This window comes from Clinocottus analis, unplaced genomic scaffold, assembly GCF_023055335.1.
Source record: "Clinocottus analis isolate CAN_PGR_092001 unplaced genomic scaffold, fCliAna1.0.p SCAF_11, whole genome shotgun sequence".
NCBI classification, from domain to species: Eukaryota; Metazoa; Chordata; class Actinopteri; order Perciformes; family Cottidae; genus Clinocottus; species Clinocottus analis.
The window spans coordinates 19,625,867-19,649,920 of NW_027175832.1; the positions used below are offsets into that span (position 1 = coordinate 19,625,867).

General features: G+C 47.2%; 1 protein-coding gene across 4 annotated transcripts in view; it reads right to left on the bottom strand.

Moving 5' to 3' along the window:
• Positions 1-6,654: 6,654 nt before the first annotated feature.
• Positions 6,655-24,054, bottom strand: part of pard3ab (par-3 family cell polarity regulator alpha, b) — a 165,834-nt gene continuing 148,434 nt past the window's right edge. For all 4 annotated transcript variants that reach the window (XM_068566323.1, XM_068566315.1, XM_068566306.1 and 1 more), the window contains 3 exons: positions 19,167-19,290; positions 13,947-14,089; positions 6,655-10,356 (listed from right to left, as the gene is read on the bottom strand). In XM_068566323.1, the coding sequence (XP_068422424.1) occupies positions 9,948-10,356; positions 13,947-14,089; positions 19,167-19,290 (676 nt within the window). In that variant the 3' untranslated portion in view covers positions 6,655-9,947. The remainder of the gene's footprint in view (positions 10,357-13,946; positions 14,090-19,166; positions 19,291-24,054) is intronic.

Below are 24,054 nucleotides of genomic sequence, written 5' to 3' on the forward strand. Positions count from 1 at the left end.
TGAGATGAAATCTACAAGAAGCAGCAGAAAAATAATCTCTCTTTTTCTGTCTCTCTCACACACACACACACACACACAGCGGACATGCATGTGTACATTACTTTCACCTCTAACAGATGGCGCCTCCCTCCACAGGTGCTACTCCCTCCTCTTCCTTATGATCACGCAACATCTGGTTTCCTCCGTCCACTGCGTCATAAAACCGTGTGTCCGGACCCCGATGCTCGTTTCCTTTTATTTGCTGTATTTTTCACCCTGTGTTTTTTACTGGATGTTGAGAATTAGGACAGGAAGCAGCAGGTAGAGGTAAAGTTAAGGCCGAGCGCCGCAAGGTCAAACTCAGACCTGTGACCTTGAGGAGGGACGGCGTGCCGAGGGGTCACCCGGCCGTCCATCAGCCAGCCGGAGGAGTCGAGCCTCAAACCGAGTCCGCGGAGGAGCTTTGGCCTGGTTTTTCAAACGGTTCAAACCAGAACGCGGCTGAAATTATTTAGAAATCGGAGACTGAAATAACAGAAGCGATGTTGAACAAGAGCAGATGTTGGAACCAACCCAAACAATTTGAGCCAGCAAACCTCTAATATCAGCAAAACGTCTCAAAGCAACTGGAAATCGGAGAGAACATTTTTGACCAAAGGCCAAACAGTTCATGCAAATACAACCTAAATCTACCTCTAAATGTACCTCTGAACCATAAATGTACCTCTGAACCTCTAAATGTACCTCTCAACCTCTAAATGTACCTCTAAATATCTAAGTGTACCTATACATATACCTCTAAATGTATCTCTAAACCTCTAAATGTACCTCTAAGTGTACCTATAAATATACCTCTAAACCTCTAAATGTACTTCTGAACCTCTAAATGTACCTCTAAATATCTAAGTGTACCTATACATATACCTCTAAATGTACCTCTAAACCTCTAAGTGTACCTCTAAATGTACCTCTGAACCTCTAAATGTACCTCTAAATGTATCTCTAAACCTCTAAATGTACCTCTAAGTGTACCTATAAATATACCTCTAAACCTCTAAATGTACCTCTTAACCTCTAAGTGTACCTATAAATATACCTCTAAACCTCTAAATGTACCTCTAAATGTATGCAAGTACCTCTAAACCTCTAAGTGTACCTCTAAATCTCTAAGTGTACCTATAAATGTATCTATGTACCTCTAAATGTACCTCTAAACCTCTTAATGTATCTCTAAACCTCTAAATGTACCTCTAAACCTCTAAGTGTACCTCTAAACCTCTAAATGTACCTCTAAATGTACCTGTATAACCTCTATGTGTACCTCTAAAGCGTTGCATGCAATGCCTGCCATTAGCTGCTAACATTTCCTCCACTCCGCTGCCTCCAGCACTCATAAACATCCATTTCTTGTTCCTAGCGACTGAAACGATGGAGTCATCCTTCAGGTGGCGTAATTGCAAAGTTGCCATGTCGTCCATTCCACTGAGCTCGAAGCCCACGACATCATCGTCACCCAAAAAAATACAAGACGCAAAGACGCATTTAAGAATCCTTCAACTTTAAGCTTTAGTTTTGACAAATACTAATAAAACACCGAAGTCCATAGAAAGAGTTCCCACCTAAAGGTTCATCTCCCCACAACACACAAGCTAAAAGTAAGAAAATAAAAGATAAAGCACATTCACAATGTTTTTAATAAAGAGATGTGGAGTTGTGTGGATGTGTGTTACTGCAGAAGGAAGCAGCGTTTCCACATGAGCTGTGTGTTGTTGGTTTTTTTAAGTAATGATCTACAGAGGCTTTGCTACTCTCCATTAATAATTGACAAAAAAATATTGATTCAACCTATCTTCAGTTCATTAAAGACGTATCTGTGCGTCTGCCAGCTTTGAGCAGAATCTCAAAGACTTGCTCTCACCAGAAAAAACCCTCTGGAGAACAAAGTGCAAAGTAATGCTGTCTTCCTCAGCGGAGATCAGAGATCTCTCTTAAATCAATGTTGCAGGATTGTCAGACTGGCGGCCATTTTTAAGTGTTGAGAAGCCTAGAGAGCCAGAATAAATTACTAAAATTAATCAAATTAACGCTTCTCATCCTCTCGCCACAGCGGAGGAAAGCACATCGCTGAGGGACGACTTCGATCGGCTCATGTGATGTAACCACAGACCTGTCAAGCTAGCTGACTGACATGTGGACAGATGGCTAGCTAGCCTGCATGCTAATTCCAGCATGCAGGCTAGTTAGCCTTCCACCATGCTGTAAAGCTACACAGGTATCCTGCATGCTAATTCCAGCTGCAAGCTACTTAGCTTTTCACCATGTTGTAACGCTACATAGGTAGCCTGTATGCTAATTCCAGCATGCAAGCTAGTGAGCTTTCCACCATGCTTTAACGCTACACAGGTAGCCTGCATGCTAAATCCAGCTGCAAGCTAGTTAGTTTTTCACCATGTTGTAACGCTACATAGGTAGCCTGTATGCTAATTCCAGCATGCAAGCTAGTTAGCTTTCCACCATGCTATAATGCTACACAGGTAGCCTGCATGCTAATTCCAGCTGCAAGCTAATTAGTTTTCCACCATGTTGTAACGCTACACAGGCAGCCTGCATGCTAATTCTAGCATGCAGGCTGGTTAGCCTTCCACTATGCTGTAACGTCACACAGGTTACAGGTGTTCAGACAGCTAATTAGCTAGCCGTCCGTCGCAACAACACGTTACAGCTGCACACTGTGTGTGTTGTGTTGTTGTTGACGTGTGTTGTCACCATTGCAACTAACAATGACAAGGGAAAAAAACAGTTTGTTCTATTTCTGTGGATTGAATTCTTAGCCGCTCTGTGTCAGTTGGTGCAGCCTCACTTCTTTAAATAACTCGTCCACCCGGTTGAGGCCTTTCCTACGGCTACAAGCACCACCATGAACCGACTCATGCATATGTCATTCCTTTCAGACGGCACAGAGTTCCTCCAGCATGAACCACTCATCCTTTTGAGGCCGACTTGGAAACCCGCCAGCATCAGACGGCTCATTGTCCGTCTACAGGAGCCATGAAATCCAGGAAGGGGGGCTTCATGGCTAAGTTGGGCTAAGCGGAGGAGAGCGGGCCGCGTTAAGAGTCATTTCACGGAGCGTTTGACGGAGGGAAGTTGGACAGAATCCTGTCGGAGTCGACGCTTGTAGGATTCGGGGCTCCACACATCCCCCGTCTGCGCTCCTGATTCAGGGAATTTATTAGTCTAGAGTTGCTCAATAACGAAATGTTTCTTTTGGGCCCCGTTTAGTTTTCCTGTGTTCAGGACAGTGCCGGGTTGTATTTGTTTTTTCGGGCACCCTGGGAACGGAGCTTGTTTTGGTTTCTCTTCGAAATCCTTTTTTTCCTGTCCATCTTTTTCGCCTCAGCAGAACGAGGATCCAGCCCTCCATTGAAGTGCCCAAGCAGAGATAGCGCTTTGATAAAAGCTTCCCCTTTCTCTGGAGGCATCACTCCATGGACACCAGGAGAGGCTCCTCAGAGAGCCGAGTCTCACACAGCGAAACAGATTAAACATGCTAAATAAACTGCAACTTCCATTTCTGACCCTTTTTCATTCAACAGTACCAGGAAACTTAGGAGGCTAATTCTCGGAGAGCAAATGTACAAAAGCAAGAACTAGGCAATGAGTTGATGCGTGTTTGTTTTGGACACATACTGATGCGGGGCAGAAGGATCTCATTGCAACACATTCCTCACATTCTGGACAGATAATTCTATTTATGGCCTCAAAACTGCACATGGATTCATAAACACGGAGCAACGTTCACTTCCATCCATGCTCCGTGTCAACAAGGGGTGAAAACCTTTACGAAACCGTAGTAAAAGAAGCAAACTCATTCCAGATGCTCGACAAGTGTAAAAAGAGGTTAAATCTGCAGAACTTCCTTCGTTAGCTTTCCCCACCATCTTGATTTACGGCCCCGTGTCTTTCTTTTGCAACTTCTGCAGCTTCGTCTCCAAAATTCCAGAAGGATGGCGTCATCGGGCGCCGCTCACCATGCAAAAAAAACAAAAAACATAAAACAGTAAGTGAGCAGAAACAGGTGTCACCTCTGAACAAGCCCTCGCCCGACCTCCTCGTCCCAAAGCTTAACCTCCCGCCTCCCTTCAGCGAGGAGAGCGTGACATTAAACTAAATAACAGGCTGCGTTAATGGCGACACGCTGCGCGGACGTCGGCTGTAAAATAAAAGGTTAGGCAGACTCTTGTTGTGCCTCTCTGTTGACAGAAAGAAACACAAAAAAAAAAAGGAGGCCGCGGTGGAAATGATCCGTGTCATTGCTCCGGGGAGATGTGGAGCGCATTAAAATGTGGCAGCGCCGCTAAAAAGGAGAAAGAGAAATCACACAGGAGGTAAAGTTTACTGGCCTCGAGGAGCCTGAAGCCGCCGGCCCGCTGTTAGCACGGTGTCGTTAGCACGGTGTCGTTAGCGCAGTTTCGTTAGCACGGTTTCGTTAGCACGGTGTCAATACGTTGGCGTCGACCGGAGAGATCCGGACTGTATTCCAGTGTAATTGAAATTACATGATGAAGTGATAAGTTTAAAAAAGCAATTGTGGGTTGATTAATTACATTTGCATTTAGATTATGCGGCTAAACGATGGTCACATACAGCTGGTCAATCAGAGCTCCCGCTGCGGCTCTTTGTGAGTTGGGATTAATTTAATTTGGGCGGTATCTTTAAATTAAAGGCGAAAATAAAGACTACAAAAAAAAGAAAAAAAAGCCAATTCCTTCCGAAATCAAATTTGACGTAAGTGAATTAAAAAATAAGCCTCTAAATTTATTTTTGCAATTACCTATTAAAATTAAATTATTACTTTTATCATTTAAGGGCTGAATAAGAGATTCCAAATTGTAGCCGGCGACGTTTTATTTCAAATTACAAGCGCATAATTTAAATGCTAATTCTGTTTTTTTCAATTTACATTATCTTCTTTTAATGTTTGTGTTCATTGATTATAATTTAGTGACACACTTTGGACTCCAATACCAGCAGGTTTTTAAGGATATTTTCTGCTTATATTAAGTTGTTTGTGCCCCACGCTATAAAAACCCGGCCAAGCGTCACGGGCTTGATGCAGAGATGAAAGCTTTTATGAGCTTTTAACACATTAGCCTGATGTTTAGCGTTAATAAAGACTGGCTTTAATCAAGGTTAATAAGATGCACCGGAGAGCTTCCATTCCCATGTTGGCGATGTGACTGGATGTGAGTGTGAAGCTCTTTGCAGGAAGCTAAACCAGGCGAATGAAACACGAGGAGGATCACCTGTTGGAGGGTTTTTTATTGGCCAGAGATCTGAGTTATTTCTCCCCGCGAGCTATAATGGAAAGAGTGTGGTTGTGTGGCCGGAGCCAAGAGAAACAACTCCTTAATTAAAGGAACTTCTGCCTGCAGACTCTCTGTGCATCGCGCCAAACACATGGTGCGACGCTGATTGTTTCATGCATCATTACACCCAGAAAGGAAAAACATCATTGATAACAATAGAAGCAATGTAACACATATTGTTGCCGTGTTGTATTGGCTCACAGAAGACTCGGAGTGCTTCGTGGCTCTGGGAGGCTTCGCTTTGAGCGTTGCAACACGCTCACGGCGCTCATGCTGTTAGCATGCTAACATGCACATCGAGGACGCAACAGCTGGTACGGCTGATGAGAATCCCTTCGGTTCATTTGGTCAGTTCATGTTTTGACTTAATAAAAAGGCGCGAGAGGGATCACCAAAGACAATACGATGAATCCTTTGTGGTCATTGTTGGTGGATTGAATACTCAAACAAAGAGGCCATCGTCGGACTTCATGCACACATGCTGAGAGAGGACACACAGGTACACCTGTTTGGTTTTATCGCACACGTTCGCATAAACCGTGTCTCACATGGAGCGCTTTAAACCAAGGAGGCAGTGAGCATGTTCCAGATCTCGGCGGGTATTTGAACACCGGTGTGAAGAGGGCCGAGGCGGACGAAGCAGCGTCCTGTGTTCTTGTAAATCTACCTCCTACGCTAGCGTTTCCTCAGTGCACCTTAAAGGAAATGTTCTGAAGGTTACATCTGACCACGGCATGACGATGCAGACTTTGGATCACACACACACACACACACACACACACACACCATGAAGTCAATAAAGAAAACAAGGAGAAAAACACAGGATGAGGCAAATGGATTTCTCTAGCTTCCACCTATTTCCCTCTCTGTTCTCATACCTCCATTCCTTCCAACACACACACATCCCCGGCTGGCTCAACTAGAATTAATAGTGTTTGGGTAGGACGTCACCTTTGACCTTCGGAACAAAAACAGTAGCATGGAGCTGCTCGACAGATCCCCTGTGAGGGACAATGGGAACGCGGACGGGCTTAATAACAGGAAGCGTGACGGCGCTTTAGGGAGATTACCTCAGTGTGTTCAACCAACGACACAGAAGCCAACAAAAAATGCTAGTTTTTCAGCTCCCGTTTGAACGCCGCGACGCTCCCGCAGGAGCTCATGATGCTTCACTCCGTTATATTATCGCTCAGAAGAAGACGTCTGCGGCCGGACCGGACGGATCTGACATCTTGACAGCGGGAACGAGTCCCTGCTGCTTAATTTAAGGCTCGAAAGAAACGGGAGAAAAGGGCCGAAGTTGTAAACAGGATGCGGATCCGCTTTATTCTAAATTTGATATGTACAGGAAAAGTGGCTGTATACATTTCTTAATATATATCATGTAAAAGTTTTATGGAAAAAAACAACAACAATTGCACATCAACTTCCATTTCTTATTATACTTTTAAAACACATCATGATACAGCATGGTTTGAAGGCAATGTCAAACGGGATACAAAATACACTGATAACCACAAAGTGTTGGCTCTTGTAAATAAAATAAAACAAATTTAAAAAAAGATTCTGGAAGGAGTACCCCAAAAATGACATTTTAAAATATCAAAAATGTATTAAAAACACACTGTGGTTCGTGTGCTGTACTGTCGTAGACAAGCGTCCCTCCTCGTGTATAATATTGTGATATGATATATCAGGCACTTATTGATTTTCAGTCCACGGCGTTCAGAGCACGAGTCAAATACATCCTCCTCAATGCGCGACTCACTTTAACTCAAAGTCATTCAGAGAAGAGATATTTTTTACACAGTTTGTGTGTATTATTTGGTAACAATTTTCATGGGCCCCATTGCAGCGTGGCTTTAAGAACACATCGACAAAGCGGCTGTAGTGCGTTAACTAGCAGTCAGCAAGCTAGCCGAGTCCGACAGCTAACGTGAAACCATGATGGTGCTAGCGTCGTTCCGGCTGGCTAACTAGCAGTCTGCAAGCTAGCCGAGTCTGACAGCTAACGTGACCATGATGGTGCTAGCGTAGATCCGGCCAGCTAACTAGCAGTCAGCAAGCTAGCCGACTCCGACAGCTAACGTGACCATAATGGCGCTAGCGTCGTTCCGGCTGGCTAACTAGCCCTGCGAGGATGTGATTAACATCGGTGCGCTGCCTGTTTCTCGGGAGACCAGGCCTCTGCTCTGCATGATGTACAGACCACACCGACAAACATTAATTTAGCTTAATAAGCTAAACATTAATTTAGCTTACATCAGAGTCCATGTGAACCTCCTACATGTTTTATGCGCTGGGATAATGCCATTTCTTCTTCATCTTCTTACTTCCATCATCATCTATTACCCCCCACCTCCACTCAGCCTGCATCTTTCCCAGCAAGGGCCTCCATTAACTAACGGGAGATAATGTATGTCATGCGGCTTCACTCTGCATATGATGAGTGTAGGAGGGAAGGGCAATCACGCAGCGCCCATTTGTTTTCCACAGCTCAGCGAGGGACATTTTATGCTTGTATATGCATTTCTCTTTTGTTTCAGGTTTGACCTCAGCTCAATCTCATTTGTCTCGCTCGCAGGCAGAGAACATGTCGCAAACACCGGAGATGTCAAAGAGGACGAGGTTCAGACACAGAGAATCGGTTGCCACCTACTGCAACAGTTATTAGCGGTGGGCTGTGTGTGAGGGATGTTTTTTAAAAGGTGCTCAACTCAGAATACAGACAGAGCGCGTCTATTGCCTCCACACGGCTCTCAACATGGCGTCGGCTGATCGCTAATGGTGCTAACAGTGCAAACAGCTGCAGCACTGCTGACATAGCTAACAGTGTTAGCCTCGGGAGCCTTTTGAATAAACTGTGTGAATGCATATTTTCAATTAACGACTGAAGTAGCAAGCTAGCTAACAAGCAGTCAGCAAGCTAGCCGACTCCGACAGCTAACGTGACCAAGATGGTGCTAGCATCCTTCTGGCTGGCTAACTAGCAGTCAGCAAGCTAGCCGAGTCCGACAGCTAACGTGACCATGATGGTGCTAGCGTCCTTCCGGCTGGCTAACTAGCCCTGCGAGTATGTGATTAACATCGCTGCGCTGCCTGTTTCTAGGGAGACCAGGCCTCTGCTCTGCATGATGTACAGACCACACCGATAAAAAACATGAAGATATTTGGGAAGAAAAGCAGTTCTAAGAAGCATTTCTCAAAATTTTGGAGAGGAGTGTCAGCTAAATGCTTAAAAGGGTAAAATTACAGAAGGCAATTACAGCAATTGAAAGCAATTAACTCCTGTGGACAATTTTCCATTTTTTAAAACAGGAGAAAAGCTCCAGCTAATCTCACACTGGCAGGTCTATTGTCTGACAGCCCATCTTTATTCTGGCTCTTTTTGTGTGCTTTTATTCATCTCTTTATGTCAGAAGCCGGGCCCTCTGTTGGTGGCAGCGTTCTTTGGCTCCGGCAGGCAGCAGGTGGCTTGTGATGAAAAATTCAGAGCGGAGTCTGACTCGGGAGACGAGGAGGAGGAGGAGGATGGTGAGCAGAAGAAGAGGAAGGGGAAGGGGAGGGGCGACATGAGAGGAAGGTGGGAGATGAGCGACGGAGAGGAAGGAGAGGATAAAGGTGTTGAGGTAGAAGAAAGGAAGGTAATGAACAGAGAGGCGACGGGGAAACGAGCGGAGGACGAGAGCCAGAGCTCCAGGCAGGCAGGCAGGCGGGCCAGCGAGTCAAGCCCAGAGCGGTGCAGGGGGAGCAGGCAGAGGATCAGAGCTGTCTACCCCCTCCGCCTGGGTCTCTTCCATGGAGATAACACACGATATGAATCATTTATGAGAGGGGGGGGGCTTTTCTTTATTAATAACACGCACACTGTGCCCCGGCTTCTTTCATACATTTCTGCCATGTTCTCTCTTCTCCCCGGGGGAGTACTCGAGTGAGAGAGCTCTAAAAAAAAAAAATACTGGAAAGTGGAGAAAACACAATGCAGAGCAGCGCCGGCAGCGTCAAGCCGGGGTCGAAATGTTAACTGTAGTGGAGACGGGTTTTTTTTGTGTGTGTGACCGATGGGACGAGTCGCACCACGGGACACTTTTTTTTTGCCTTCTTTCTTTTCTTTAAAGCCACGACACGAATGCCTGTTTGTGAAACGTGTACCTCGACACTTGCCCACACACACGCACAAAACCCACACACAAAGTGACGCCTCCCCATGGGATCAGAAGAACGCCCACTCGCTCGCCGGTCTGCCCGGTTGATTTGTCAGTGCACGACGGCGCCAGATCTTTGATGAATCAGAGTCCCGGACGACTGTGAACAGGCGTCGTGTCGGAGGAGAAGGCACTGAGCGCCTTCGTGTCTGGAGGAGGGCGAGCGACCGATAGGTCATCGGCACGGCGGGGGGATTGAACACACGCACCCCACACACTGAGTGCACTTCACATCTGGTTACCTCCAGGACCTTCGCGTAAGCTAGAAGATCTCTCGGGTTGTCCCTTCGTCAAGGATTGTCGCGTCCACTTTCACTCGTTTTCTTCAAGGTAATCCCTGTTGCTCCTGCAGCTCTTCATCCATCAGTCCAACAACGCTGCCCCCCGCCTTCCCTCAAGAATAAAAAAGTCTTCCCTTCTCAGACCCGATTCGATTCAGCCTCGCTAGCTGCGAGGGCGACGGCGGCACGTCGTGGCGGTACGGGCCCTTGGGGGAGGCCGGGTCCTTCAGGCGCGCCGTCGGGTAACCCTCGTAGCCGCTGTTGCCGATGCTCTCCTGCATCAGCTTCCCTTTGGCTTCCTGCTCCCGGCGCCGCTGCTCCTGCCTCAGCAGCTCCTGGGCCTCCAGGAGGACCCGGGCGTTGACCCCACCGCCGCCGCCAACGCCGCCTGGGTAGCCGTTCCTGGTGCCCTGGTAGCTCGAGTACCTGGGGTTGTCCTTCGCCGTCTGGAAGACCTCGCCCGGTGGGTATGCCTTATCCCACGAGTCCTGGGAGATGGTGCTGGGGTTCTTCCTGGGTTGCCTGGGGAGGAGATAGGAAACAGGGGGAGGAAACGGTGAGGCTTCGGCATCCATGGTTGGTTCCAATCCAGTAAGCCTAAATTTCATACAGGTGTGGTGTTGTATACGACCGATTTGGCACATGCATGAGGAACTGTGATTGCCGGTACAAAACCTAAATAAATCAGGTGCCAATAAATGCTCACACTTTATTCCTCCGTGGCACACAACTTGAACCCTCCGAGTGGCACATTGTGTGACCTGGTTTGGTTGGAAAAAATATCGCCAGCAACAATAATGTTCGTTCAAAAAAAAGCCATTACCGCCGGGGAGAGGGGACGAGTGTGTGGATGTTTGCTGGCAAACGGTTGCACTGTCAGTCGCATGAGCCAAGGCGTCACATTCAATGAAAATGAGGCGCCATTACAGCCTCGCAAACTGCCTCCGGGCGACTACCAGCCCACGGTAAAAAACATACCCTAACCATGTCAAAGTCCCCTTCCAGCCCATTAGCTCCGCTCCAAGACGGACAGAAACAACCATTGGATCTGACAAGACAGCGGCGGGAGGAACCTTCCCGCAGGTGGAAAACTGAGGGCGACCATCTTGTAGGCAACGGATTAAATATATCGGAGTGCATGTTTGACGCTCGACACTCGTCTCAAAAGGCGCGGTTAGTTGTCAACGCTTCGGGAGGGGAGGGGGGGGGGGGGGGGGCTGCCCTTTTGCCGGGGAAAAAAGAAAATCCAGATGTGTCGCCTCTCATTTTCGCTTTGCTGGCCTCTCTGTGGCAGCCCCTGCCTGCCTGCCTTTGTGTGTGTGAGTGTGTGTGAGAGTCCATACGATATGCATGAGAGTGTCCCAAGCTACACTACAGCTCCACCCATTTATCTCAAGGACACGGCGAAAATGAGAGCAGAGAGAGAGAGAGAGAGAAGAAAAAGAAGACAAACAGAAACATCAATGGGCTTCTGACTTGGAGCCATGCATAATTAGCAGGTTTATCAGCCAGCTGTGAAGAAATCGTATTATTCTTGTGTTTGGATTTGAGTAGGAAGGAGAGAGAGAGACTTAATGAGAATAGAAAAGACCCTTTGTTTTTATTCAACAGAAATTGGACGCAATTGGGAATGGATACGCTTCACGATCGGCGAGATATGGAGAATATAGCGCAGGTTTATTCTCGCTAACGGTTGAGTGATTCCAATTTTCAGAGGCAGGCATCCGATTTCATTTCACATGTTGACAAAGAGGCCAAAAGCCTCGTCCTGCCCCCCCACCCTCCACCCCCTGGTGAGAGAAATGCAAACCAGATCACTCCCTCTGTCTGATGCCGTGCCAGGTGGGTGGTGGTGGGTGGTGGTAGGTGGTGGAGGTGGTGGAGGGGGGTAAATCCAGAGTGATGTAAACGGTTCTGTATTCCACGCATGCACACTTTGAAACATGACAGATGATAAAACTGAAAGGTTGAAAGGTGACAGAGCGAGATTGAGAGGACTTTTTTCTTTTTAAAAGGGGGAGACTTTATGGGAGGTCGTAGTGCATGGAGAGGGGGGGGGGGGGGGCGCCACTGCAGCTGTCGTTGCCCGAGATGCCGCTACTTCGGCTCGGAGATCAGTGGCGCTCGCCGGTGAACGGCACTTCATCACCCGCCATATTTTCACTTACAGTTCCTTGTTTAGGAAAAGGGTCTCGCCCAGATGGGACTTGACCTTTATTGGGAATGAAAGCTGCTTTTTTATTGCGGCCGTTAATCACGTCTACATTCACAACCCGGGCATGCTCACGCAAGGACATCCGGCCTCCACGGGACAGAAAACCTCCCCCCCCCCCGTGTGAATCCCATGGAGGCCGTGATCCGCTCCACGCCGTCTTCACTTCCGCCTCGGCTCTTTGGATTTTCACACGACGGTTCTCCAAAGTCAAACAATAGCCGGCGTTCCCCGAAGATACCACAGCGAGGTTTTATCCAAACAGAGCAGCTTCTCGACGGCATTAGTGGGAACCAGTCGAGGGACCGGAGGAGGTTGCCTCTGACCGCCGGAGCGAGACGGCGGGTTCATTAATCTTTCAGCGAAGCTGCCTGCAATATTTATCAAGGAAGGGATTTATGTCGATAACAGTGGATTAGGGTACGTTGGAGGAGTCGTGGAGATAATGTGTTTAACGTTGTGCGCGTACGGGGAAGTGCAAGCTGATGATGTGCACCTGGACCGGTCCGGGTCTTGCTTAGACCTCGATAGCGCGAGAGAGTTATTACAGATGTTTTTATAGGGAAACGTGATCACTTGGAACAACATTTCTTCCTGGACAGTTCGTCCCTGAACGGATTCAAGAGTAAAAGACCCAAAATGGAGGCCATAGTGGTTCAATTCCAACCCCCTCCGCACAGAAAGGTCTCTATCTACCTGAACATCCAATGAAGAAATGTTCTTTACCTACCTGAACATTGTATGAAGAAACATCTTTACACTCATAGTGTCAATATTGCATAAAAAAAGAGAAAAAAGGAACTTTTTTGCTTCACAAATGGGAACCATGTTTGATGAAAGCAGCGGCTCAAGGGCCCAAATCCCAAGGTGACCTCTGGGGCTTTAAGCCGTGAACCATCGGGGACGCCACTGACGTCACCTGGTAAGTGCTCGAGTGTGGAGACGCCGCGAGCGGCTCAACGGGCTATAAATAGAAATTGAACGGCACTTTGCGGCGACATATCGTGTTACCGAGAAGACGCAGAATCATGTAAGTGTAAAATTGTACAAATGATGCATTTACTATTTTTTGTAGGAGCAGCAATTCATTTTAGGAAATGTTTGATGCATAAACCAGCTGTGTGTTTGTTCACTTAATCATGGTAATGATACGTTGATGATTCATTATATTCTCAAACATAAATAAAAGGATTTTGCATCACAAAGGAAAAATCCAACTATTTTGACACCTCTAAAACGCTTTTAATGTATCCATGAAATGTCCCCATATCTACCTTCCTATACCCACAACTCCTCTATTACACATACACACACACACACACACACACGCACACACACACGCACACACACACACCACTTCCTGGAACAACAGGCAGTCATATCATGCAGATCAAAGGGAATTACATTAAGGGAGAGCAAAGCAATCATGTTAGATATGTACAAGAAGGTAACATGATCTGTCCATTTCGAGGCTGAGAGCGTGTGTGTGTGTGTGTGTGTGTGTGTGTGTGTGTGTGTGTGTGTGTGTGTGTGTGTACTGAAACTGACCAGCTGTGACCCTTTTTCCTTACTCAGATGTTATATTTATATAATCTGGAATCATTTCTATAACATGACTATTACAGGGAATCAGACTTGATCAAACAGGCTTGCACAAGCATGATTTCACACACTCTCTCTCACACACACACACACACACACACACACACACACACACACACACACCTTGAGAGACATCACGGTGCATTACATTAAATTACAGGATGTAAAATAGATACAAACACAGTCATAACCTCCTGGACACATCTCATATTGGACAGAGAGCAGGAGAAGATTCAACACACACACACACACACACACACACACACACACACACACACACACACACACACACTCTTACCGTGGCAGGGAGCTGTACTGCCGCTGAGCCTGGGCGAACGAGTCTCTCTCCTCCTGCCGCTGCCGCTGCATCTGAACCTCCACCGACACCGAGTGGCGCCCCGGCGGGCCGAACCCGCTCTGCCCGTTGCTGCCGGCGCTCGACTGAAAACAGCAAGAAGCAACGCCGTTAACCGCCGGCGTCCTCGCCCCCAGACGTCCATTTAAGTTCAGATTTCATGGATTTTCCCACTGATTTGGAGCTTTCCATACCTGTGCATGGTCTAAATGTAAACAATAAACTCAAATTAGCCGACCCATGGCCGTGCAAAATGTCACCACTTCATGGTCATTTTATCCGATTAGACATTTGCATGAAATTGTCATGATTGCCACATGAATTATTGAGACAAAGCTAAAAGAAAAATGTGTTTTACTGATGTCAAAATGGCCTCCGACTACCAAATTGTACCAATGTCCTCGTTGAGTCCAGGTGGACGTTTATGCCGAGTTCATTCGGTGTTGCTGAGATGTTGCGTTCACCAGGATGGACGTACATGATAACATAATGTCTCCGGCACCAAAAGCAGTTTAAGTCCATTTTTCCCTCCCAAAAAACAGCTGTGAACACTTCCAGAACGTCTGGAAGAGCCGGTATGAAAGCTGTGTACAGTAATCTCAATCCAGAGCGATGCTGCGCTGATGCAAGATGGATGAATGGATGGGAGGCGTTGCACTTTTATACACATTTTTATTTGTATTCCATCTGAATATTTAATACTCTTCTTACTGTTTACTTGTGTTTTATTACTGTTTATTTACATTACTTGGTTTTTATCTGTATTTATCGAGAGCAATGCTGCTGTAATCCTGTAATTTCCGCACTGAGCGACTAATAAAGGATCTTATCTTATCTCATTTTATCGTAAAAGGTTCAAATAAAATAATAATCTCTGCTTGCACAAATAGAAACTGTGTTTTTTTCATCATGAGAATATATTTTTTCCAGATTAACAAATACATTTCAAGTCAGAGAGCGTATGAGACAAACGTACGACACCTGATGCCTCAGTTTACATTCAAGGCATTAAAAATCACCACAACTGCAGCCGAGTGTTTCCACACAGAAGCCCCAATAAAAAGTAGCAGCGGGCCCTGAAACAGGAGAACCATAAACCCACACACACACACACACACACACACACACACACACACACACACACTCACACACACACACACACACACACACTTACCGGCTGCTCGTCGGGGCGGACTCGTCTCCTCAGGTCACAATGAAGGTGAGACGGACAGACAGAGGGGGGAGGGGCCATGCTGGAGGCTCAATGCAGGGGCAGTGATGAGTGTTAGTGAGTGTTAATGAAGGACACACACACACACACATAAACACCTGCTGTACAGGTCATGAGGTCACAGTATGTGTGTAGGCACAGTCATGATGGTTGATGTGTATATTTGTACATTTTTGGAAGTCTGGAATGATTTTATACCTGTATACTTACAAACGTTAAAATACACATCCAGTGTACCACACACACACACACACACACACACACACACACACACACACACCTCTCTCTCTCAGCACCACCTCGAGGTCCGACCCACACTCGTACCACAACTCCTCTCCGCTCCTCCGACGTTCATTAACTCTTCTCTTTAGCTCACAGTCTAATTACTTTTACGGCCGCGCGGCGTTGAGCTGCTGGCGGCGCTGCGTGGACACCAGCAGCTCGCGGGACGGCCATAAAACGATTAATAGCACTAAAGAGACACCACTAAACCGACTGAAGCCGGAGCGATCGCGTCCGGGATTGATCGGCTCTGGATCTGCATGTCTGGATTGGAAAATGTCCGGCAGGTTGATCACAGTCACAATATGGTTTTTCAAGTCGAATATTCCCAGGAATGTGGGCTCAGCGACTTTGGAACACGTGACCGGAGGAGCGGGAAGTAAAAACCACCTCGAGGCATCCAGAAAATGTTCCAGTGAAACACAAGAGGCAATATTATGCACTCCTCCTCCCTCCTGCACCAAGTGAATGAACTCCTCTCCTCCCACAGTGGTATAAATGAGAGCAATAAAGCCGGCGCGCTGCTGCTGCCGGGAGAGCGGGCATCAGTCATCCTGATGGAATTAGACCGCGCTACCCACAATCCTCTGCTCCCAAATTATAGTGAAAAAGCAGAAGAGGGAAAAATGTACGGATGAAAGTCGCGTGGCGAAAAGAGAGAGAGATGGCTGAGAAAACAGCTTGTGTTGGAAATGGATAATTGGGCCAATCAAGCACACAGGAGTGTGTGTGTGTGTGTGTGTGTGTGTGTGTGTGTGTGTGTGTGTGTGTGTGTGTGTGTGTGTGTGTGTGGAGGTAAATTCACCTCTACTTCACTGGAGGTGAGGTATAAACAGGTGAACCTCAGGTTGAGTCTAAGCCTGAGTGAAATGTGCACAACGACATTATTATTGCTTCCAGTCGGAGATTCAAAGATATCTGTGGAATTAATATGATATTATTATGATATTGCTACAATATAGATATCAATATGATAAAATATTGATATGACGTGACTCAGGTGTGGACTCGGCGCCACAAAGTTAGATGAGTTTAGACTCGGCTTGACAAAAATACACAAAAATACTGAATATTTTCCTCCCTCAAGCTGAGTAAGGATTAAAAAAGTGTGTTATCTAAAAAGACTTTCTCGACCAAATAATCAATTAAATTCCCAAAACTCATTAAGGCCGTAACGCTGTCCATCCCCACAGGACACCTCACTTTTATTTTGGTAAACAGATTAATGGTTTAATCTGGAAAAAGTCAAAAGTAATACTGAAAAATGTTTAAATACAAAACATGACGAAATGGAAGCAGGAAGTATTTGGAAAGTTGCCCAAAAACGACTTGAAGCGATGGAAACTATGCTCCATTACTCCATTACGGGTTGAACTAACCAGTTATTGGACTCGTCTCTTCAGCACTCGGCTGCATTTCATCTTCTGTAAAAACGTTTGGGTGGATTTGGCGTCTGCTCTCCGTCTCTCCGCCATGTTCCTGCAGGCGAGCGGCTGTGAGCGCTCGCAGGTGATTTAAGTGGAAGGACGACGGCTCCTTGAGGTCCATCAGCGAGGTGAAGCAGCAACATGTGATATATGCATGGATGAGGGAGAGGAGGAGGAGGAGGAAGGTGGGGGGGGTAATTGAATTCCAAAGACACAGTCCCCTGTTTTCCATACGGCCACAGTGAGTCTAATAACATGCAATTACCACGGCAGGAAGACAAGAGGGCCATAAAACACCATCAGACTGGAGCATGGAGGGTTCCTGCACAAGCAGCTGGTTTAACATATAAAGTATTTATCTGGTATTAATATGTATCTGGGAGCGCACATGGAAACTCAATACCTTTTGGTCCAGACCTTCATTGCATCAGGATAAAAACCTCCAAATGTTAAGTTACACGTCACAAAGCTTTGGATTTAATCTCTTGGAGTGTTTTGTATTGAAGACATTTTTTTTTATCTGGTCATAATCTTCATTTTTCTTCATGGTTAAAGATTGCTGTGGCGAAACAATTAAAAAAAATGTGGTGGAAAAACCCCGTACGGGTCTGACGAGCTGGCCGGTTCCGTTAAAATGTGCCGTCCTTTCCAGAGGAGTCGCCCCCTGGTGGTGAGGAGAGGTAACGCACATTTAAAAGACACTTCCGCGTTGTTTCACTGTTGTTGAGCTCCGCGATCGAGGACACACTCGGTTGTTTCCGAGACAAAAAGGGGGCCATGTGAACTTCTTTCCCATAATGCCCGTTGCGCAAAACACCATCGAAAACGCACAACTCGGGCCAATAAAACGACACATTTTTTATTGAATATTTCAGAAAAAGCCGGAGCGCAGATGACTTTGAGTCGAGAGCTCTCTCGCTTTCATCATCTGGACTATGAATCAAAAGGACTACATTCTCCCGTCGCACACTGAAGCTAATAGTGCAACACACCGGCAATAAAAAGAGTTCATACAGTGAATATACAAAAACAGTGTGTGTGTGCGTGTAAGTGTGTGTGCAAAATGACACACAACCAACAGAGCCGATTCAGATTCATCAGGACGTAATTTACAGCACACAAGGTGTCCGGTTTGAGACAACACTAATGATATATGAAAACATACATCGACTATAATATGTATTGTGATATAGTGTCTATTAAAATATGTTGTGATAAAGAGGTGTGTGTGTGTGTGTGTTGTCCCAAACTAGATCAAAGAATGTGCTGAAGAAAGACTCCTTTGCTGTGAAAAACAATCATAAAAAAAAAACACACACACATCACACAAAGATGCCGTCAAGTAGAAAAATGTTGGGAAATCGTAGTTAAAACTCGCGACAGCTGACGGTCACATGAGAATAATTTGCTATTAAAAACAATTAAAGCAAGTACACTTTGAGTTGAGGTGCGAGGAAGCGAGGGAGGACTAAAATAAATACTAAAAACATGACAAGCGGTTTCATCACCCCGAGAAAATTCGAAAGGCTTTTTTTTTTTGTTCGCTCGTTATTACCCTTTGTTGCTTCAGATCGCTCTCAGAGCTCCAGTTAAAAATGAACTCGACCCGACTGTGAAACTTTAAAAAAAACAAAAGAAAAGGCACAGTTAAAAAGAAAAAAGGTGTTGTTTTTTTTTTACAGAAACACAGAAACAATGTGAAGAGACGTACCCAAGAAGTCCACGAGGCGCTGGGCAGGAAGGTGGTGAACACTCACACACACAACATGTTGGTGGGGGGGGCGATGGATGAGTAGAGTGGGTCGTGACAGGTGGGTGGGGTTAGTGATGGAGGCGTCAGGAGGTGTGCAAACCCCTGCACATGCAGGCAGGTTGAACATCGGAGGGTGAAGGGTGTTAGCGTTAGCACGATTAGCCAGGAAGGCCCACGTGGGGGGTTAAAGGTGATCGTAGTTGTGTGTGTGTGTGTGTGTGGGGGGGGGTGGAGGGGGGGGGGGGGCATCAGTCTTGTTCATGGCTGGTAGTAGGAGGGGGGTTAGTGGCGGTTAGCACCGTACTCCAGTGAGCCACAGGTGCCAACGCTTGTTAGCATTCTCCTGGAAGTGACACCTGCAAGAGTCTCGGTCCGGCGGGCGGCCATCTTGTTTCCTTGCCCCGCAGTGGGCGCTGGACTTGAGTGACAGGCCCCGCCCCCCGTTCCCCTCCCTCGTGTCAGACACTCACCCAGGGCTGCTCGAAGCTGTAGGTCCTCCTGCGGTCGTCCGGGTCGTCCGGGCCGGTCTGCGCCTGCTGGAACTCGCTCCTCAGCCGCTGTATCCGGTCGTGGTTGCTCGGTGCTAGCCGGCTACTGCGGGGGAGAAAGAAAGAAAAGAGAGAGGGAAGGAGGGAGATGAGTGCGAGGCGTCCATTGTGAACAAAAAGTGACCTGGTTCCATCGGCGCGGAAGGAAAGTCCCTTTGGAAACGATCAAACGAGCAAACCGGGCGCCGCTGAAGCCGGATGGAAGCCGCGGCGCGCGCGAGCTAGCTAGCGCCGGGAGCGCGCCCGCAGCCGAGCCGACGGCTCCGGGAATCAAACTAAACGCACCTCTGATGTATTATTCATCACGTTGAACAAAGACCGGCGGTGAAACGGTGAGCCTCCTCCCTCCGGCCTCGACAGCATTGAACCGCCGAGCCGCTGTTGTCTGCTGCAGCCCGACTTCAAACCGTGCGGCCGTCAGCGCTAATCCCTCACGGCGCGCTGAACTAACCCTCTCCGGCTGGTCATCCAGAGCAGCTATGACTGCATGTTGTATCTTTAATGATCGTATAAATTAAACCAACGCGAACATGAATAACACAAGAACAAAGTTACTTTATTACTTTTATATCCCTGAAATAAATGCGTTTTAATCTCTTCTCATCTCAGTAACTGTTGGTAGCGTATTGTATTCATCTCTTCCTGTAGTCTATTGAGAATATTGAGCTATTTTAGACACTTTGAACATCTTCCAGGGCTCCAATGCTTCGTTCTTGACGTCCATTCAGCTTAGTAATGCTTATTTTTTATTATAAAAGGACCATGGACAGAGTTGTTCTGCAACAGTTAAGGTCTCATAAAGGAGAAGACAGGTTAGAGTTAAATATACGCGGCGGCCTCCGACAGAGGAAAGTAATCAACACATTTCTCCCTGCGTGTGAATGGAAGTGTCGGTGTCGCTGACTGGAGGCCCGGCGGGGGGGCGTTGACTCCGAGCTCGACTTTTCAACTTCCTAACTCTGCCAGGAAATTCCTGAAGACTTTCTTATCTCTAAAACCCCCCAAAAAAGGTCAAACCGGCAACTCTTTCCAGTCACCACAGAACCGTTTTCATTTTTTTCTTCCTTCTTTTCAAAAAAAAACTTAAAAGGTCAGCAGAAAAAAAAAGTTCTGAATTGAATTTGTTGAGTGGCAGGATTAAAAGATAAACTCTTAAAAAACAGGATGTGCACAAAAAACAAAAAACAAGAAAACAGAATCTGGAAAAGAGGAAACGACGCTCATCCATCTTAACTAGAACATCAATTTATCTCCATCTGGACGTAACATTACTGCAATAACTGCCTAAATGCATTTCATCCATCACAAAGCAACCAGATAGTGAGGGCTTCATAATGCGATAACATGAAACACAGCAGCACCAGCAGCAGACGCAGAGCGCCGCTTCCTGCAGACGCAGCCAGAGGAAAGACCTCGTGAGAGACCAGAGACCTGTCACCAGCGATCGCCGCTAATCACCGTGACAGGCAACACAGCCGGCTCGGCCTCTCCGGGACGCGGCTGACCTGGCGGGTGAGGTGCATGCTGGACCCTCCGGCCGTGGGTCACGGCCTCAATGCCTCACATCCCATCGCTTTTAAACAGATGTGTGCGCCAGCGGAAGACGCCGTGGATCGAATGAGTCTCCGTCCGCACAGCGTACGCACAGATATACCTCACACGACAGGAAGTAGATTTTCTATTGTTTTGTTGGTTTAGCTCCAGGAAATACTGCCGATGAAAAGAAGGACGGGATCTTCCTCTGCTCGGACAGACGACGAAGGTCCGACTGTCTCTGGTGGACTCTTTCAGGAAAAAAGGTCATGTGACATGGGCGTGGCGAATCGGGGGAAGGAAGTGCCGTAAAAAAAGACCTGATCGAGTAGCGAACGCGGGCGTCGACGTCGCCGATTTCCAAACGTGTCCGTTCACGCCCGGATTACGATGCTCAGTGTGAGAACGGAGCAGGAGATGTGTTTAAAAATTGGAAAACGGTGTGAAGAAACACACGGATTCAGCCTGAATTTCAGCCCTGTGGTCGTCAGGTGAAAGACGTTCCCCTCTCCCGAGGTGATCTCTCAACCCTGCAATCAAAAGTACATCACCATTAAGGCGACCCGTTGACCCGTCCTGCACTCGAGAAACTCAAATAAAGGGATCAAGGATATCCAATCTCCTCTCGTCTGACAAAACCTCGTAAAAATCAATCAAAGGGAGAGAGAGAGAGACACAGTGTAATACAAGCGTAGTGCCAACAAAAACACATAACAACACAACGCCCCCCAGAGACCGTGGGGAGAGTTTTTACTCTGAGATGAGCTTCATCCTCTGGACAGACTCACTCAATATCTGGCACCGCTGTGCGAGGCTGAAAAGGTCAGCGTGGCTTCGCTGAGTGTCTCTGGGACTCGATACCAGGACGGAGGCTCGCTGACGGGGCTGCCAGCGAAGCCCTTTACTCCGAGATGCTCCTAGCCTTTCATGGTCGGGCGTGCCCACCCTCGACCCCGACCCCGACCCCCACCCTCCACCCGTCCCGCGGCCAAAAGCCCGGGATGGAGGATGATCTTCGTGAAGATGCGATGTCTGCACCGTGGTCCCACTGCCACCCTTTGTTCTCACCAAATGAAACAAGAGGGGTTGGAAAAATCAAAGGCTTGGAGAGTGAAATCGAGGCAATCAAAGGATAATTTGAGATAATCACCATCGGGAGTGTTAGGCTCCACACATGGCTCCACTTTGAACCAGGAATGTTGTCGGGTGGAAGAAGAACTCGGTACATTAACTTGCTGAGAACAAACGTTGCTATTTATGATAGCGAGGAGGCCAGAGACACAAACTCAAGACCTTCGGCTCTGAGCGGGAACTCTCCTGTCAACCTGGAAATGAGAACACTGTCGAAGGCTTTCCGAGGCTTCGTTGTGGCCGGACTTTTGATATCAGAACAATAAAGTCAATATAAGTCCAGAGGAAGGGAGGTAAGAACACACAGATGTAAAAAAGAAAAGAAAACAAAGCTTTGGGAGCAAGAATGCCGCAATTAAAGACAGCCGGGGAGTTCCTGCTCCATTCCACATCAGAGAGGAAGTGGTCCAAATTGGCCCCGACCCAAAACTAATAGGATTTATCAGATCTGTGCTGTCACACACACAAAAAAACTCTGTGACATTGACGCGGCGTTCATAAATCCCAATCAAAGCATGCCAGCAGACAGAGGGGAGGCCTCTAGGGGGAATGTACAGTTAAGTGACGGAGGCAGCTGATGGACAAGAGTCCTAATCCCGTGGATTATAAATGAATGGCCTCTTTCACACCAGGCTGGTCTTCCCATGCCCGCATGAGCATCCTTCACACTTACCGCTGCACATATAAGAAGCGGCCACTCGTTCAGAGGACCGGGGGACATTTCAGGAGATCAACGTGCTCTTGAAACGAATGCAGAGCCGAGGGTGCCGGCACGGTGTTTCCGACAGCTGGATTCGACCCAAAGAGATTCAAGTGGGTCTGGTTTTTTTTGTGACGAGGGCCCTCGTGGCCAGTGGTTTACAAGTGGGAGTGACCTTGGAGGGGGGGCGACACAAGAGCACCATTGTTGCTTCACATTTTAAAAGTCTCGGATGAAGGCGCCACCCCGAGGCCAACGGACCGCAAAGGACATTCACCGAAGCCGGCCGAGACGCTTTGTGCGTCTTAAAGCTCATCAAGAAGTCTGTTCCACGGTGAAATCAAAGGGCATCTGTTGACTTTAATTAACAGTCACTGATTCATATTTTCGTATTCGTAGACACGCCATCCATTTCATTTGCCAATAACCGTTACTTCATAATAATAATAAAACCGCCGTCTTAATTAAACATTTAATTAAGCAACGGGTAGTCATGGGATTCCCGTCTGGAAAATGCGACCGTCGTACCGACGAGCTCCTCGGCCCGTTAAATGAACATTTACTGATGTAAGCGATAAGCGTTGTCGGGGAACGGTGCGTTGTCGCGGGGGGAAAAAATAAAAACTCGTCGCCCCTGAACGCGGCAGCTTTGGCGGTTGGTTCCTGTAATCTTATCAGACGGAGGGAACCGGGCCCTGCTCCCTGTGACAAAGAGGGAGCAGCTGGCGGAGGCCTTTCTCCGCTGTGAAAAATGAACCGAGATGCCGGAGATGATAAGCCGGAGGGCGCATTGATCGAAGGCTCGCAGACGGCTAGGAAGGCTGAACGATGCCTTTGCTAACCGGCGATAGCGGCTAGCGCTCCATCTGCGAGCTGCTTATTGGCAGCGGGCCCGTTATCTGCCGCGGCGAGGTCGCGAAGGATCGGCCCGCTTACAGTGGCAATCACTCACGAAATCTAGGATCGATGTTTGCTGAGAACTTTTTGCATGAAAATCCTTAAACTGTTGAAGTGAACTTGTTTTGTTTCAAAACCACCAAAGTGTCTCTGGTAGCGGCTCATCATTATGCTGTATGTAAGACCTGACACTAGAGATTGAGACATAAACTCATGTTTACAATGTTTACTGAGGGAATACATCAAGAGAGAAGTAGAGTCACTTATATAGACTTCTATACAACCAGAGGAGTCGCCCCCTGGTGGTCAGGAGAGAGGATGCAGCTTTAAAAGACACTTCTGCGTTGGTTTCACAGAACCGGACATTAGCGCCTGCTGCTGTTTCATAAAGGACAGAGAAGCCGAGTATCGAGATTAGAAGAAGCAAAATTACAAAAATCTATACAGGTTTGCATTAATGTTGTAAAGAAACGGGGCCGTTTATCGCTCTTCATGATGAGCGAAGGCAGACATTGTTTAATTATTTTTCTTTCACTCGTGAACTCCGTT